We start from the raw sequence: 15,591 nt of genomic DNA, 5'->3' as shown, positions 1-15,591 counted from the left end.
GTCCAACAATGGCTGTCTGCCAGTGAAAAGAGGAAGTTCAAGAATCCAATAGTTATTCAGTTCAAATACGTGAAACTGAGTGTCTGTTTTTCATCAGTATTTACCAGAATCCTGAAGAGGCAGATTGTAATGCTAGTGAAGGAATAGAGACTTGCCAGCCAAGAGTGAGGGCAAGCAGGCAAAGAGTCAGCTTCCTCCTTAAGAACCAGTGTCCTTTGTATAGGCCTTTTTCTTTTCTTTCTTTTTTTTTTTTTCACCAGAAGGCCGCCATAAGGTATGGCCCAGATTAAATGTGGGTCTTCCCACTTTAAATGATTTAATAAGGAAAAAAATCTCTCATAGGTGTATCTAGCCTCTTAGGTCTTAGTAATTCTAGATATAGTCAAGTTGACAATCAAGAATAGCCAATCACAAGTCCACTCCTTGTCAACTTGACACACAATCATATCTTCTTATGTTATGCTTGATTTCCAAGTAAAAACAACAATCAGGTCATGATTACCTGACATGATATAATTATCCCACATACAACCACAAACACTATATATTTAACAAGACCATAAAATTATGCTTAATATGATATAACTTGAAACCGCAAACACATTATAAAATTTAGAATACATGTCAATTATAAATTAGAATAGGTGTCAATGTTTCTTGAGGGACAATATTTTAGTATCTTAAAAGAAAGATTTTTGTTTGTATTGCTCAAGTGCACCAGGAACATTTTACATTGCATTATGTATATACTTTAATTAGAAAATCAAATAATGTACATTTTATGTGTTGTTATTTGCAACAGGTATTAACTGGGAATTTGTGGGAGAAATTTTTCATGTGTTTCCAAATCTCTAATATTTGTCAAATTACAATGTCCACAGCTCCCTTGGTATTGGCTGAATGTCTTATTCAACAACTTTCTTGAAACCTTTTTTGGGCAAAATGGTAATCTTGTAATAATATATTTCTCAGCATAAAATTATCTCTACATTTCATTCTACAACAATGTATTTGGAATTTTCCTTCATCCTGGCAGTATTCCATCGAGAATACAAACTGTAAATTTGACAATAGACCATTATTGCTATGTTTCCAAGTATAATGGATATGGATATACATATATATATATATATATATATATATATTTAGTAAGCAATATGTTTGGATATATACACATATATGTATATATAACATATATACATATAGCTTATCAAATATTATCTTATATATGCTTCCTTCTAAACCATATTATGTGGAAAGAAATTATGATGGGAAAATAGCTTATTCTAGAAACTTGTTGGTAAATATTTTAAGATAGTCTAATGCGTTTACTCTCTAGGAATTTTTGAATGCATTACAAATAAGAAAATAAGGTATCCAATTTTAATGATGATGATGTTCTTTTTATTACTATGATAAAATATTTCAGTTGTTTGTTTTTTATTTTAAAAAACCCAGTTGCCTACATGTTCTGAGATATATAAAAAAGTGGAAATTATATGTTCATTTTCAGTACATACAAGGCAATATTCTCCTGGAAAAGATGCCACAGTAAAGGTTGCCAGAATGAAGCACAACAAATTATCTTATTTTATATAAGTGTTTTTTATAATGTGTTAACTATTTATGGATATAGACTTTTGCATTTATATGGTTATTTTTATATTATAGTAAATAAGAACAATTAGTTTGCAAAAATAAATACTTCTGATAGTGATAATTCAGGATAATTTTGCATAAATATTCTAGGTGATTACAGAGTGTTCTCAAGTGTTATGTGAGAGCAATAATACACTCGTAATAATATAACAGTTGCTTTTTGAGGGAAAGAATGGTGCTATAAACTTCTTTTAAGTTGTGAAATACTTCAGAATAAAACCAGACAAATGACATTGTCTGAGAAAACTTTTCCTTAGTGATACATGTACAATTCATTAGGATTGAAAGATGCCTACATTTGTAAAGCACAGTTATTTCCAGAAGTAACAGAATTGTGAAGGCCTTGACTAAACCATCATCTCAATCTACTGCTGCTTTTACCGTTGAATAGACTATACATAGAATATGGATGCTCTAGGAGGTGAGGCAAGATTAGTTCAATTCAGTGTTTATATATAAAGTATTTTCTGCATTGACATCATCCTATGTCATGTTGTTTTCACTCAGATGTGGATTATAGGGACTGTTCAGTCATGCCACCTTTGCCTAACAGACCTAACAAAGGACCTTGGAATTTTTCATGCCAGTCATTTTGTCATAATGACAAAATATACTCAGAGCAGGCTGAAGCTAGCCCAGCTATAAAGACCAGATGCTGTTCTTGTGTAGAACTGGAGATCACCCATATTGGATGACTCACCACAAGCTGTAACTCAAGCATTATGAAATCCAAAGCTCACATCTGATCTTAGAGGTACACATTCATACATGGGTGCATAAATACATGCAGGCAAACATGTACAAATACATAAAACCTGCAAGTATCCTGCTAATTGGTATCACCTGAATACTGTTTTATGATTTACACTTTTTGTGTGACAATGATGGTGTAGATAAAAAAAAGAAGTTAATTTTCTACTATGGAGATAGTAAGGGAGTCACAAACAAACTATGTAATAATATGTCTGTCACACATAAAACTGAAGCCTGCAATGCATTTATGTTGTCTGAAATTTAGGCTAATATTGATAATTTATATTATTTAGAATTAAAAGCTTTCCTAGTTTTTGACAAAATATCTTGTCACCAGAGAAAATTATAAGTCCAAAATACTTTAATACAATTGACTGCTAAATATTTATTATAAAACTACTCTCACAAAAGAAAGTAAACTAGCACCAACTAATGTGACTATAAAAGCAACCTGTAGTTCATGTGCATCTTCACACATTCCTGTTTTCAACATTCTCCATGCTGTTAAACATCTCAACTCTGATGAATGTGTGATTTCTCTAATAACTAACAATGTGGGTTCTTATATTTACTGAAGTATCACAAAGCTAAATGTCAGAATATTAATGCTCATTGAATATAAAATGTCTCCAGTAAGTTCATGTGTTGAATTTGTGGTTCTCAAATGGTAATGCTTTTTTAGAAGGGAGTTAAACATTCGAGAATCAGAGCTGATAATTTATCAGTTCTCTATTTACTTTTAATTAACTTGTGAGTTGACAGGTCTCCAATTAAAAAAGAAAACAGCCACCATGAAGAACACAGTTCCTACCATTCATTCCCTGTATGAACTATAGTATTCTAATAATGTACTTGACAACCTAGAAACTTGGCAACCATTCAACTGCACTTGCATTAATAGAAAGAGAGTTGCTTCTCCTGTACCACCCTGTAGTAATGTTTTATTTTCATTAAACAAATCCTTGAGTGTGTTCAGAATGTCAATGCAATATTCACATGTAGAACAGATTATTTTGAGAGTGTAAACATAACATGGTGTACACGGTATATACATATCATGGACAGAAAACATAAGCAGTGAATAAAATCTCATAGAATTCAAATCTATCAAGCAAAACAGAGAGCTCTGCATCTATATTCCCAGCAATCAACTATTCCTATTCTTAGTTCCCTATAAATGAAGATGAAAAAATTGCTTGGGACCATTCAATACTCTAAATCAAGAAACCTACTGATCTCTCTGGTTGCTTATCTGGCTTCCCTATCACTATACTTATGAATGTGTTTCCCATGGTATTTTTTATCAATGTATGCTTTGAACAAGATGTCAAGATTTAAAAACATCTGTTCCATACAGTTATCCCTAGTTATACTCCATTTTAAGATTAGCCTCTTCATAGATCACAACACCAAGAAAAGAGTCTGACAAACAATACTAATGAAAATAGCACTCCTCAGCAGCTCTCTGCTCCCAGACCCGGTGAGAGAGAGACCCAACCGCCTGGTCAGGTGGGCACTCCTGAGGCTGCAGAGCGGAAGAGACCACCAACACTGCTCACCCCTGCCCACATCCCTGGCCCAAGAGGAAACTGTATAAGGCCTCTGGGCTCCCGTGGGGGAGGGCCCAGGAGCGGCAGGACCCCTGCCAGAGACACCGCCGGACCCTGAAGGAAACAGACCGGATAAACAGTTCTCTGCACCCAAATCCTGTGGGAGGGAGAGCTAAACCTTCAGAGAGGCAGACAAGCCTGGGAAACCAGAAGAGACTGCTCCCTGCACACACATCTCTGACACCAGAGGAAAAAGCCAAAGACCATCTGGAACCCTGGTGCACTGAAGCTCCCAGAAGGGGCGATACAGGTCTTCCTGGTTGCTGCCGCTGCAGAGAGCCCCTGGGCAGCACCCCATGAGCAAACCTGAGCCTCGGGACCACAGGTAAGACCAAATTTTCTGCTGCAAGAAAGCTGCCTGGTGAACTCAAGACACAGGCCCACAGGAACAGCTGAAGACCTGTAGAGAGGAAAAACTACACGCCCGAAAGCAGAACACTCTGTCCCCATAACTGACTGAAAGAGAGGAAAACAGGTCTACAGCACTCCTGACACACAGGCTTATAGGACAGTCTAGCCACTGTCAGAAATAGCAGAACAAAGTAACACTAGAGATAATCTGATGGCGAGAGGCAAGCGCAGGAACCCAAGCAACAGAAACCAAGACTACATGCCATCATCGGAGCCCAATTCTCCCACCAAAACAAACATGGAATATCCAAACACACCAGAAAAGCAAGATCTAGTTTCAAAATCATATCTGATCATGATGCTGGAGGCTTCAAGAAAGACATGAACACACTTAGGGAAGCACAGGAAAACATTAATAAACAAGTAGAAGCCTACAGAGAGGAATCGCAAAAATCCCTGAAAGAACTCCAGGAAAACACAATCAAACAGTTGAAGGAATTAAAAATGGAAATAGAAGCAATCAAGAAAGAACACATGGAAACAACCCTGGATATAGAAAACCAAAAGAAGAGACAAGGAGCTGTAGATACAAGCTTCACCAACAGAATACAAGAGATGGAAGAGAGAATCTCAGGAGCAGAAGATTCCATAGAAATCATTGACTCAACTGTCAAAGATAATGTAAAGCGGAAAAAGCTACTGGTCCAAAACATACAGGAAATCCAGGACTCAATGAGAAGATCAAACCTAAGGATAATAGGTATAGAAGAGAGTGAAGACTCCCAGCTCAAAGGACCAGTAAATATCTTCAACAAAATCATAGAAGAAAACTTCCCTAACCTAAAAAAAGAGATACCCATAGACATACAGGAAGCCTACAGAACTCCAAATAGATTGGACCAGAAAAGAAACACCTCCCGTCACATAATTGTCAAAACACCAAACGCACAAAATAAAGAAAGAATATTAAAAGCAGTAAGGGAAAAAGGTCAAGTAACATATAAAGGGAGACCTATCAGAATCACACCAGACTTCTCGCCAGAAACTATGAAGGCCAGAAGATCCTGGACTGATGTTATACAGACCCTAAGAGAACACAAATGCCAGCCCAGATTACTGTATCCAGCAAAACTCTCAATTAACATTGATGGAGAAACCAAGATATTCCATGACAAAACCAAATTTACACAATATCTTTCTACAAATCCAGCACTACAAAGGATAATAAATGGTAAAGCCCAACATAAGGAGGCAAGCTATACCCTAGAAGAAGCAAGAAACTAATCGTCTTGGCAACAAAACAAAGAGAATGAAAGCACACAAACATAACCTCACTTCCAAATATGAATATAACGGGAAGCAATAATCACTATTCCTTAATATCTCTCAATATCAATGGCCTCAACTCCCCAATAAAAAGACATAGATTAACAAACTGGATACGCAACGAGGACCCTGCATTCTGCTGCCTACAGGAAACACACCTCAGAGACAAAGACAGACAATACCTCAGAGTGAAAGGCTGGAAAACAACTTTCCAAGCAAATGGTCAGAAGAAGCAAGCTGGAGTAGCCATTCTAATATCAAATAAAATCAATTTCCAACTAAACGTCATCAAAAAAGATAAGGAAGGACACTTCATATTCATCAAAGGAAAAATCCACCAAGATGAACTCTCAATCCTAAATATCTATGCCCCAAATACAAGGGCACCTACATACGTAAAAGAAACCTTACTAAAGCTCAAAACACACATTGCACCTCACACAATAATAGTGGGAGATTTCAACACCCCACTCTCATCAATGGACAGATCATGGAAACAGAAATTAAACAGTGATGTCGACAGACTAAGAGAAGTCATGAGCCAAATGGACTTAACGGATATTTATAGAACATTCTATCCTAAAGCAAAAGGATATACCTTCTTCTCAGCTCCTCATGGTACTTTCTCCAAAATTGACCATATAATTAGTCAAAAATCGGGCCTCAACAGGTACAGAAAGATAGAAATAATCCCATGCGTGCTATCGGACCACCACGGCCTAAAACTGGTCTTCAATAACAATAAGGGAAGAATGCCCACATATACTTGGAAATTGAACAATGCTCTACTCAATGATAACCTGGTCAAGGAGGAAATAAAGAAAGAAATTAAAAACTTTTTAGAATTTAATGAAAATGAAGATACAACATACTCAAACTTATGGGACACAATGAAAGCTGTGCTAAGAGGAAAACTCATAGCGCTGAGTGCCTGCAGAAAGAAACAGGAAAGAGCATATGTCAGCAGCTTGACAGCACACCTAAAAGCTCTAGAACAAAAAGAAGCAAATACACACAGGAGGAGTAGAAGGCAGGAAATAATCAAACTCAGAGCAGAAATCAACCAAGTAGAAACAAAAAGGACCATAGAAAGAATCAACAGAACCAAAAGTTGGTTCTTTGAGAAAATCAACAAGATAGATAAACCCTTAGCCAGACTAACGAGAGGACAAAGAGAGTGTGTCCAAATTAACAAAATCAGAAATGAAAAGGGAGACATAACTACAGATTCGGAGGAAATTCAAAAAATCATCAGATCTTACTATAAAAACCTATATTCAACAAAATTTGAAAATCTTCAGGAAATGGACAATTTCCTAGACAGATACCAGGTATCGAAGTTAAATCAGGAACAGATAAACCAGTTAACCAACCCCATAACTCCTAAGGAAATAGAAGCAGTCATTAAAGGTGTCCCAACCAAAAAGAGCCCAGGTCCAGACGGGTTTAGTGCAGAATTCTATCAAACCTTCATAGAAGACCTCATACCAATATTATCCAAACTATTCCACAAAATTGAAACAGATGGAGCCCTACCGAATTCCTTCTACGAAGCCACAATTACTCTTATACCTAAACCACACAAAGACACAACAAAGAAAGAGAACTTCAGACCAATTTCCCTTATGAATATCGACGCAAAAATACTCAATAAAATTCTGGCAAACCGAATTCAAGAGCACATCAAAACAATCATCCACCATGATCAAGTAGGCTTCATCCCAGGCATGCAGGGATGGTTTAATATACGGAAAACCATCAACGTGATCCATCATATAAACAAACTGAAAGAACAGAACCACATGATCATTTCATTAGATGCTGAGAAAGCATTTGACAAAATTCAACACCCCTTCATGATAAAAGTCCTGGAAAGAATAGGAATTCAAGGCCCATATCTAAACATAGTAAAAGCCATATACAGCAAACCAGTCGCTAACATTAAACTAAATGGAGAGAAACTTGAAGCAATCCCACTAAAATCAGGGACTAGACACGGCTGCCCACTCTCTCCCTACTTATTCAATATAGTTCTTGAAGTTCTAGCCAGAGCAATCAGACAACAAAAGGAGATCAAGGGGATACAGATCGGAAAAGAAGAGGTCAAAATATCACTATTTGCAGATGACATGATAGTATATTTAAGTGATCCCAAAAGTTCCACCAGAGAACTACTAAAGCTGATAAACAACTTCAGCAAAGTGGCTGGGTATAAAATTAACTCAAATAAATCAGTTGCCTTCCTCTATACAAAAGAGAAACAAGCCGAGAAAGAAATTAGGGAAATGACACCCTTCATAATAGACCCAAATAATATAAAGTACCTCAGTGTGACTTTAACCAAGCAAGTAAAAGATCTGTACAATAAGAACTTCAAGACACTGAGGAAAGAAATTGAAGAAGACCTCAGAAGATGGAAAGATCTCCCATGCTCATGGATTGGCAGGATTAATATAGTAAAAATGGCCATTTTACCAAAAGCAATCTACAGATTCAATGCAATCCCCATCAAAATACCAATCCAATTCTTCAAAGAGTTAGACAGAACAATTTGCAAATTCATCTGGAATAACAAAAAACCCAGGATAGCTAAAGCTATCCTCAACAATAAAAGGACTTCAGGGGGAATCACTATCCCTGAACTCAAGCAGTATTACAGAGCAATAGTGATAAAAACTGCATGGTATTGGTACAGAGACAGACAGATAGACCAATGGAATAGAATTGAAGACCCAGAAATGAACCCACACACCTATGGTCACTTGATTTTTGACAAAGGAGCCAAAACCATCCAATGGAAAAAAGATAGCATTTTCAGCAAATGGTGCTGGTTCAACTGGAGGGCAACATGTAGAAGAATGCAGATCGATCCATGCTTATCACCCTGTACAAAGCTTAAGTCCAAGTGGATCAAGGACCTCCACATCAAACCAGACACACTCAAACTAATAGAAGAAAAACTAGGGAAGCATCTGGAACACATGGGCACTGGAAAAAATTTCCTGAACAAAACACCAATGGCTTATGCTCTAAGATCAAGAATCGACAAATGGGATCTCATAAAACTGCAAAGCTTCTGTAAGGCAAAGGACACTGTGGTTAGGACAAAACGGCAACCAACAGATTGGGAAAAGATCTTTACCAATCCTACAACAGATAGAGGCCTTATATCCAAAATATACAAAGAACTCAAGAAGTTAGACCGCAGGGAAACAAATAACCCTATTAAAAAATGGGGTTCAGAGCTAAACAAAGAATTCACAGCTGAGGAATGCCGAATTGCTGAGAAACACCTAAAGAAATGTTCAACATCTTTAGTCATAAGGGAAATGCAAATCAAAACAACCCTGAGATTTCACCTCACACCAGTGCGATTGGCTAAGTTCAAAAACTCAAGTGACAGCAGATGCTGGCGAGGATGTGGAGAAAGAGGAACACTCCTCCATTGTTGGTGGGATTGCAGACTGGTAAAACCATTCTGGAAATCAGTCTGGAGGTTCCTCAGAAAATTGGACATTGAACTGCCTGAGGATCCAGCTATACCTCTCTTGGGCATATACCCAAAAGATGCCTCAACATATAAAAGAGACACGTGCTCCACTATGTTCATCGCAGCCTTATTTATAATAGCCAGAAAATGGAAAGAACCCAGATGCCCTTCAACAGAGGAATGGATACAGAAAATGTGGTACATCTACACAATGGAATATTACTCAGCTATCAAAAACAACGAGTTTATGAAATTCGTAGGCAAATGGTTGGAACTGGAAAATATCATCCTGAGTGAGCTAACCCAATCACAGAAAGACATACATGGTATGCACTCATTGATAAGTGGCTATTAGCCCAAATGCTTGAATTACCCTAGATCCCTAGAACAAACGAAACTCAAGACGGATGATCAAAATGTGAATGCTTCACTCCTTCTTTAAATGAGGAAAAAGAATACCCTTGGCAGGGAAGGGAGAGGCAAAGATTAAAACAGAGACTGAAGGAACACCCATTCAGAGCCTGCCCCACATGTGGCCCATACATATACAGCCACCCAATTAGACAAGATGGATGAAGCAAAGAAGTGCAGACCGACAGGAGCCGGATGTAGATCGCTCCTGAGAGACACAGCCAGAATACAGCAAATATAGAGGCGAATGCCGGCAGCAAACCACTGAACTGAGAATAGGTCCCCTATTGAAGGAATCAGAGAAAGAACTGGAAGAGCTTGAAGGGGCTCGAGAACCCAAAAGTACAACAATGCCAAGCAACCAGAGCTTCCAGGGACTAAGCCACTACCTAAAGACTATACATGGACTGACCCTGGACTCTGACCCCATAGGTAGCAATGAATATCCTAGTAAGAGCACCAGTGGAAGGGGAAGCCCTGGGTCCTGCTAAGACTGAACCCCCAGTGAACTAGTCTATGGGGGGAGGGCGGCAATGGGGGGAGGGTTGGGAGGGGAACACCCATAAGGAAGGGGAGGGGGGAGGGGGATGTTTGCCCGGAAACCGGGAAAGGGAATAACACTCGAAATGTATATAAGAAATACTCAAGTTAATAAAAAAAAAAGAAAAAAGAAAAAAAAAAAGAAAAGAAAATAGCACTCCTCTATGGTGTGTGATTCCATCAGTACATGCTGTTCATCTGTCTTCATTTTCATATCATTCAGTATTATAAGAGATCATAAAAAATTTCTATGTGACTAGGTTAAAAACATGTTGGTTCATTTTTCTCATGAAGCAATGTGTTGATATAAATACAAAAATGACATGGAAAAAGTACAATAAAATTTTCCTGGTTCATACCTTTCTTTTGACTGAACCCTGAAAGTGACAGTATTTTATCAAAATTCACAAGTATAAGTTAAGAATAGAGATTCATTCCAATTGTATTGCCTTTCTATGCTAGTGAGAACATAATCTTGGGGAAGATTTTAAAATGTACATTTTTGCTGCCCTTTGGAAAGAACAATGAATTGTTACATAGTTATGTACTACCAGTAAAATTTCAACAAACTTTTATCAGATTTCTTAACAATACAGAGATACTTTTAAATTATATTACACACAGAGAGAGGGCAAGGGGGAGAAGGAGAGAGGCGAGAGGGAGAGGGGTGGGGAGAAGGAAAGAGAAACACAAAACAGGCAAGACAATATGTAGAACTTGGTGATTTTTGGTTTTGATTATGAATTGGAATTTTAATGGATTGTCCAAAAAGAAAAAAGAAAGAGAAAAAAACAAACTGTGACAATGTCCAACAATATGTTACTTGGACAATAACATTTGTCACCAATTAATGAAGTGTATATTGTGAGAAGTTATTCACTAACAAGTGAAGGGAGCATTTAGGTTTGAATACAATAAAATAGGTTATATACACAAAGGTCTCTTTGTGTTGATTTTCACTGACTTCCTCTGGAATATCAATTAAAAACATCTTAAGTATCATGTACACTAACCTCTAATTTAACCAGACATGTGTAGAGGTTTCCTTTAATCAGACGTAGGCCCCCATATTGACATACTTAAGAACATGATTTTACATACTGATTTTACAAGTGATTTTATTCCATTTTTGGATATAGAAACTTTAATTCAATTATTAATTTTACTTTGCTTCCATTTTTATAGATATGATATTTGTTTGTTTTTAGTTAACCCAATAGACACAGTTTGGCATGGCAGACCTCATACTTAATTAACATTCAATTCAAATAATCTTAACCATATGGAGTACAGTATGTTAAGACTATTCAATACACAAACACGGACACACACATATTTCTATGCAAAATATGTACAAATATGTAGGACACTCAAGTTTCTCTGTTGTTCAGTTTGATTAACACACACTCTTCTTAGTTTACAGTTTAGTGCTTATTCATCTCATCTATAGAAATTCCAAAGGTACAACATTATAAGAGATGATGACATAGAAAATCATCAGCGCAGACAGTATTTTTTCTATTTCTTACCCCACTTTATTTAAGAGTTTTAGACTTATAATGCTTAATCACTGAACATTATGAAATAATTATTGGTCAATGTGAAAAACTGAAATGATAATGTCAATATTGATAATGTTTGTGATTATACAGTGTCTTATAAAAACAGCTCTATAATTCACAATTAAATTCACATAAAGTAGATAAATATGTACACATTTTGCTTAGAAATACTTATTCATTAATAGAATGTAGAAAATCCTGGAAATTAATCTTGAAAATTTCCATGAGAAACTGGTTTAACATATAAATTGGGGCATTCAAATGAAGCCAAAATCCAGGCCTTGGGTTATAGGCTTTTACACTATAGGATGAGTCAGCAGGATTGTAAATTCAACCTTTAGTGAAAACAAGTCCACCTTAGGAAACAAATTAGGCTCTATCTCAACAAATGAAGAAAAACAAATTGAACTAGGGTAGGGATAAATGAGTGGTAGATAGTTCCCTTATTATGCATGCAGCCCTGGAGTTCAACTCTACTAAGAGAGGGGGTATGGGGGAGGGAGAAAGAGAGAAAGATCAAGGTAGGAATAAAAGAAAAGAGAGTGTAAAACCATAAAGTTTTGTTTTTCTCATGATCTAGAGAGGAAGAAAACTTTAATCCACCAACAATTAAACCAGTGTTACTTGATTTGCATATAAAATATGATACTACGAGGAGTCCAACAATTAATATCTGCATGCTAGAGAGGATAAAGTCCCATGATAGCTCTGTCCAAAAGTTATATAAATAAGTAGTCACATTCCATTTCTGATGGCCTGAAAGCACTGTGGAGGCTTGCCGATGTTTTGTACAGATTCAAAGGCTGAGAAATATGGAATCTTATGACTATAGATAATGACAATCACTAAAACATGCTCACAAAGGATTGTTTGTACTCAGGCAAATGCTGCCTCCTTCCTCAACCTGCAGTTTACAAAATCCTTATCCCTATCATTGTGACCTTTTCTCCCACAGTCCTTACCCACTTCAACTCTCTCTCTGGAAATCCTCTCCAATCACCCAACTATGTGTGTTTCACTAATACTAGTTGTCTCCTAATCCAGTGAAAATGTAACCAATAACAACCATCACATGTATACAAATGAGCAGGAAAGACAAAGACACATATGAGTGTGCCATCAGCAGAAAAATTATCAATGCCAGGATGAAAAGCAGTAACAAAAATGTCATCAAAGTGTTATCAATTTAATGGAACTAAAGATGGTGAAATACCATTAATTCATTTACCTTTGTCTCTCCGGAGCACACCAAATGGAGAGGGGTGACATATAGAAAAAGAAAAACTTCGGATTAAATTTACAGAATCTAACCCCATTGATCATTATTTTTGTTTTATGAGTATACCAGAAAGATAGTATAATAATTTGAGATATGAGGGAGGGAAATCTGATCAGAATACAAGGTGTTATGTACTAAAATAATTTTAAATGAATTAAGAAAAATTGTGGTCTCATTTTTCATTAATTATGTGTATATATGTGATTGTGTGTGTGGTGTGTGGTGTGTGTGGTATGTGGTGTGTGTGTGTGTGTGTGTGTGTGTGTGTGAATATGTGCAATAATGTGTGGGTAAGTGAATGTGTAGTACAATTGCTCAGTCAGTATAATTATTGGAATTATACATTCAATATGGGCTACTTGGTACTGGCTAACCAGTTGGCATTTTCTTCCTAGAGGAAAATATTTTTCCTACTCTCAACTTTCCTTACATGCCTATAGTTCTTTGTATAGGACTGAGTCATTGTGGGCTTTCCCTGACCCATTCTAGCTTGTCTATTGTCTTTGTTCAGCTTATGTTCAGTCAGTCATGTTGATGAGACATTATGCGGTTAGCTTCTGACATTTATAGGAGACACAATCTCAAAGCAAACTGTGGATACCCTGGCTCTTACAATCTCTACAACAGATAGGTAACATTACAGAAAAATCAAAACTAATCAAAACACAGAATTATATAGTCTAGTTACAAGGGATATATCTTTACTACTAAATGTACTTCTACAGAGGTCACTGTGGAAAGTCAACAGAAAGAAGGTAAGAGCTACTTTACTGTTTAGATTTTTGACCTTTACATAAAACAGAAACTAACAGCAGCCATACATATAAGTCACCACTTACAAAGATTAATAAATACTTCAGAAAGTATTGTGAAACCCATGAATTATATTTTATAGTAATTCCTTATTTTGTTCTACTGTGATACCATTACTAATTACAATGAGAAGATAATTTGATATATAAGATGTCTAAAATGGTCTCTTATTTGTACATTTTAGTTTATATATTTAATTTAGTAAACAGTCAGTGTGACACTAGTGACTCTTTTGTACTACATACTATATAACCATTAGTAACTAAACATTTATATTAAAACTACCTCTGAGTCTAATCAGAGCTTCTTTCACATCCTTATTCCGTAGACTGTAAATAAGAGGGTTCATCATCGGGATAATGAGGAGGTAAAAAACTGATGTCATTTTGTCTTGGTCTAGAAAGTAGGCAGAACTTGGTCTGAAATACATGAAGAGTGTGGTCCCCTGTAAAATCCCAACTGCAGTAAGGTGAGAAGCACAGGTAGAGAAAGCTTTGAAGCGTCCCCCAGAAGAACTGATCTTTAAGACTGATGAGATGATGTAACAATAAGAGACCAAGACACTCAGGATGGTGCTCAGTTCAATGAAACCAAAAAGAGTAAATACAACCAGCTCATTTGTTTGTGTGTCAGAACAGGAAAGGAGGTATAGTGGTGGTAAATCACAGAAAAAATGATTGATCTCAGTAGAGCCACAAAAACATAAACTAAATGCCAATGTTGTATGTATCAAACCATCTGCAGCACTTGCCATGTAAATTAAAGTTAAAAACTGGTAGCACACCTTGGTGGACATGTCCACAGCATACAAAAGTGGGTTGCTGATGGCCTTGTATCTATCAAAAGCCATCACTGCCAGCAGCATGCATTCAACATCTATAAAGACACAGACAAACAAGAGCTGCAAAAAACAGCCAATAAAGGGAATTGAATGTTTCTTGGCTACCAGGTCTACCAGCATCCTGGGTCCAACTGCAGTGGAATAGCAGAGATCAGAGAAAGAGAGGTGGCTGAGGAAGAAGTACATTGGTGTGTGAAGTTGAGAATCCATTCTGATCAATGTGATCATTCCCACGTTTTCCAGCAGAATAGAGAGATAAACAAGTAGAAACACCATGAATAAAACTATTTTCATGTCATAGTTACTAGTAATTCCCAGGAGAAAGAATTCTGGCAATGAAGAACAGTTCTCTTTATCCATTTTTCTTTTTTCTTGGTCTAAATGAGTTTAGAGAGATTATCAATGTTGTTTTAGGATAGGCTGTCTTTTGTCTCGATGGTGAAACATAAAGCAAAGCATGATACCAATATTGTAGTTTATTAAATACATGAATTATAATGAGGAAGCAACCCAGACAAGGGCATTCTATCCACTTAGGAAAAAATTCTATGGTAGAAATTTGATCTACATCGACTTATGTACAATATATGTGATTATCTCTTTAATTTCAGTCACTACCTCTCAGTATTAGTAAAATATTTGAATGAAATAGAAATTTATTCAGATTCAGTATTATAGAAAAAATATAGCAAATTAACTGACAATCCATACTGACATTCTCTCATAGTCAACAAAATCAGAGTTATCAGACTTAAGAACATTAACTTTACTTGCTATATTATAATTTTAAATTAATTATGAAACATATGTAACTTATCAGATAAAAAAACAGAAATTATTCTGGCATTGATTGGAGTTCATAACATTTGACAAAAATGAAAACTGATTTATTTAAAAATTGGACCACCGTTTAATGGTGTATAACTTATTAACTACTGTTTATTCATATTAACCTA

At 36.3% G+C, this 15,591-nt stretch overlaps 1 protein-coding gene across 1 annotated transcript; it reads right to left on the bottom strand.

Annotated features, from left to right (window-relative positions):
* Positions 1-14,056: 14,056 nt before the first annotated feature.
* On the bottom strand, positions 14,057-14,995 carry Or5w14 (olfactory receptor family 5 subfamily W member 14). The gene is given in 1 exon segment (NM_001000663.1): positions 14,057-14,995. A coding segment is annotated over 1 exon segment (939 nt).
* Positions 14,996-15,591: the final 596 nt, after the last annotated feature.

The sequence above is a fragment of the Rattus norvegicus genome, chromosome 3, assembly GCF_021556685.1.
Source record: "Rattus norvegicus strain SHRSP/BbbUtx chromosome 3, alternate assembly SHRSP_T2T, whole genome shotgun sequence".
Taxonomy (NCBI): Eukaryota; Metazoa; Chordata; class Mammalia; order Rodentia; family Muridae; genus Rattus; species Rattus norvegicus.
This window is presented reverse-complemented; position numbering and strand designations above follow the sequence as displayed.